This window comes from Chiloscyllium plagiosum, unplaced genomic scaffold, assembly GCF_004010195.1.
Source record: "Chiloscyllium plagiosum isolate BGI_BamShark_2017 unplaced genomic scaffold, ASM401019v2 scaf_11308, whole genome shotgun sequence".
In the NCBI taxonomy this organism is placed as follows: domain Eukaryota; kingdom Metazoa; phylum Chordata; class Chondrichthyes; order Orectolobiformes; family Hemiscylliidae; genus Chiloscyllium; species Chiloscyllium plagiosum.
The window spans coordinates 1095-3700 of record NW_025199303.1 but is presented as its reverse complement, the minus strand read 5'-3'; the positions used below and the strand labels follow the sequence as shown (position 1 = coordinate 3700).

At 44.7% G+C, this 2606-nt stretch overlaps 1 protein-coding gene across 1 annotated transcript; it reads right to left on the bottom strand.

Annotated features, from left to right (window-relative positions):
* Positions 1 to 255: 255 nt before the first annotated feature.
* Positions 256 to 2005, bottom strand: LOC122546029 (SAC3 domain-containing protein 1-like). The gene has a single exon (XM_043684869.1). The coding sequence runs from the start codon at positions 2003 to 2005 to the stop codon at positions 1469 to 1471; it is 537 nt and encodes a 178-aa protein (XP_043540804.1). The 3' UTR covers positions 256 to 1468.
* Between the last annotated feature and the right edge of the window lie 601 nt (positions 2006 to 2606).

Genomic DNA, 2606 nt, shown 5'->3' with positions numbered 1-2606 from the left:
TCCATCTTGGATTACCCAGAATCCTCTTACATCACACTGTAAAGTTTTGCTATAAATTCTGTGTCTTACAATCTTATTCTCACAATCACCTGATGAAGGAGCAGCGCTCAGAAAGCTACTGCTTCCAATAAAACCTGTTGGACTATAACCTGGTGTTGTGTGATTTATAAATTTGTACACCCCAGTCCAACACCACCATCTCCAAATCATACCTTGAAGAAGTTCTCCTCCAGGGTGCAGTTCTATTTTGAGCGGAGACACGGCGGTTAGGGATGCTCCCTATCACTCACAGCCAAAAATAGAAGTGACGGTATCTCAGAACAACAGCTGCAGTGAGGAGGGACCAGTTTCACAGATTCATAGAATCCCTCCAGAGAGGAAACTTACACTGACTTTTTCAACATTTACTGACACTGGCTGAAAACATCAGTCCAAAGTTTTTAAAATATAAAATCATGGATAAATAAAATTTCATAAGGGAACAGGCATTTAAAGACACCTTTAGTGAACTGCAGGTAAAAGGAAAAGTCACCATTGTCTCATTATAGAGATGACTGGTGGTGGTTTAACCTGAGGGTCACCATACATCAGGCAAGGGCTGAAGTTGAGAAGTGGGGGGAGATTCTGAACCAGCGTGGAAATTGAAGCTGTGCTATTGGCATCACTACACATTGCAAACCAGCCATTCAGCCAACTGAGCTAACCAACCCCTAACTGAAATACAACTCTTCAAACAATGAGCACAGTTCTATTTGACAGATCAAGCAGCAGATGATCCCAAGAATATAGATCTGAAAATCCCGCTTTCCATTGGTAAAGGCCTTCGCAGAATCAAACACATTCATTCTAGCTGTGCTATAAATAGAAAGTTCTGGAAAGTCAAAGATCAGCTCAAGGTAAGAATTAACTTCAGGATTAACGACTCTAATTTACATTCTGCAGACAGCAACCCCAATAATTTATCGATCAGCTTGTCAAAGATGCCACAACAAAGGGAGGAGTTTATCATATAGCTTATTGACTTAGTCATTGTCTCCACAACAAAAAAAACCTTCAGACAACCCTACCATTCTCCTTTCAGAAGGTCGGTAAGGTTATGGAATTCTAGAAGGGACTGGAAGCTTGCTCTTAAAACTTATTCAATGCAGAGTTAGATTGATTTTTGATAGACAAAAGAACAATACAGCACAGGAACAGGCCATTCGGCCCTCCAAGCCTGCACCGACACATTTTGCCCTTCCATACTAAAACTGTCCTCACTTACAGGATCCATATCTCTCCATTCTCTTCCTATTCATGTATTCAGGTGTTTCTTGAACGCTGCTGAAGAACAAAGAACATGGATAGAACAAGATTCAAGGGGAAAGGAGTGGGCAGAAGACAGGAAGGTTGCAGCTGACACTACAACCAGCTCAAACCTACACCAGCGTATTTGCAACCTTATTCTGATACACAGAGAAGTCAGTGATTAGTTTAAACTGCTGCACCTACCCAGGTTATAGAGAATGGCCAGAGCCTGAAATTCAGCTTCATTTTCATAAATCCCAGCAGAATAGTTGGCAAGTAGCAAACTGAAACACTCCTGAACATGAATATCATTCATTTTTGGATCAAAAACCTGAATGGGTTCCTCACACAACCAGTATGAGGCACAGAGGAAAAAGCGTAGACTCTTCTCCAGAATGGTCACTGCGATAGGCCCACTGACCTTCTGGATGGTCATGTCTTGACGCACACTACGCAGTCGGTCAAACACATAATCATAGACTTCCACCCAGGGCTCCTCATGCCGTGGGACAATCTCATCGATCAGATAATGGACAGTTTTAAGGAGGACACTGGCTGGACGGAGCTCATATTGTTGAGCAGGTTCTTTTCCAGCTGCTGGTCGTGAATATTCCTTCACTATTCTCCGTGGGTCAGCGCTGGGCAGCCGGTCTCTCACAGTTCCCTCCAGGATTTCAAACTTATGAAGTCTCTTCTGTCTCTGTCGTTCATCCTCCATCAAGGACGGACACCTCAGCACCACACTCTACCGCAAACCCAGACAACCTCACAATGCTACACTTCTCCAGCTTCCACCCAAAACATATTAAAACAGCCATTCCCTATGGACAAGCCCTACGCATACACCGGATCTGCTCAGATGAGGAGGTACGTGACGGACATCTGGAAGTACTCAAGGATGCCCTCACAAGAACGGGGTACGATGTTCAACTCATTGACCACCAGTTCCGACGTGCCACAGCAAGGAACCGTAATGACCTCCTCAGGAGACAGACACGGGCTGCAATTGACAGGGTATCCTTCATTGTTGAACACTTCCCAGGGGCTGAAAAATTACGCCATGTTCTTCGTGACCTGCAACACATTATCAATGAGGATGAGCACCTCACCAAGACCTTCCCCACACCTCCACTACTCGCCTTTAAACAACTGCCAAACCTCAAACAGATCGTTGTTTGTAGCAAACTGCCCGGCTCTCAGGACAACCCCATACAACCCTGTCACGGTGGACGCTGCAAAACGTGTCAGATTGTGGACATAGATACCACTATTACGCGTGGGAACACCTCCCACCTTGTACATGGCAGGTACTCATGTGA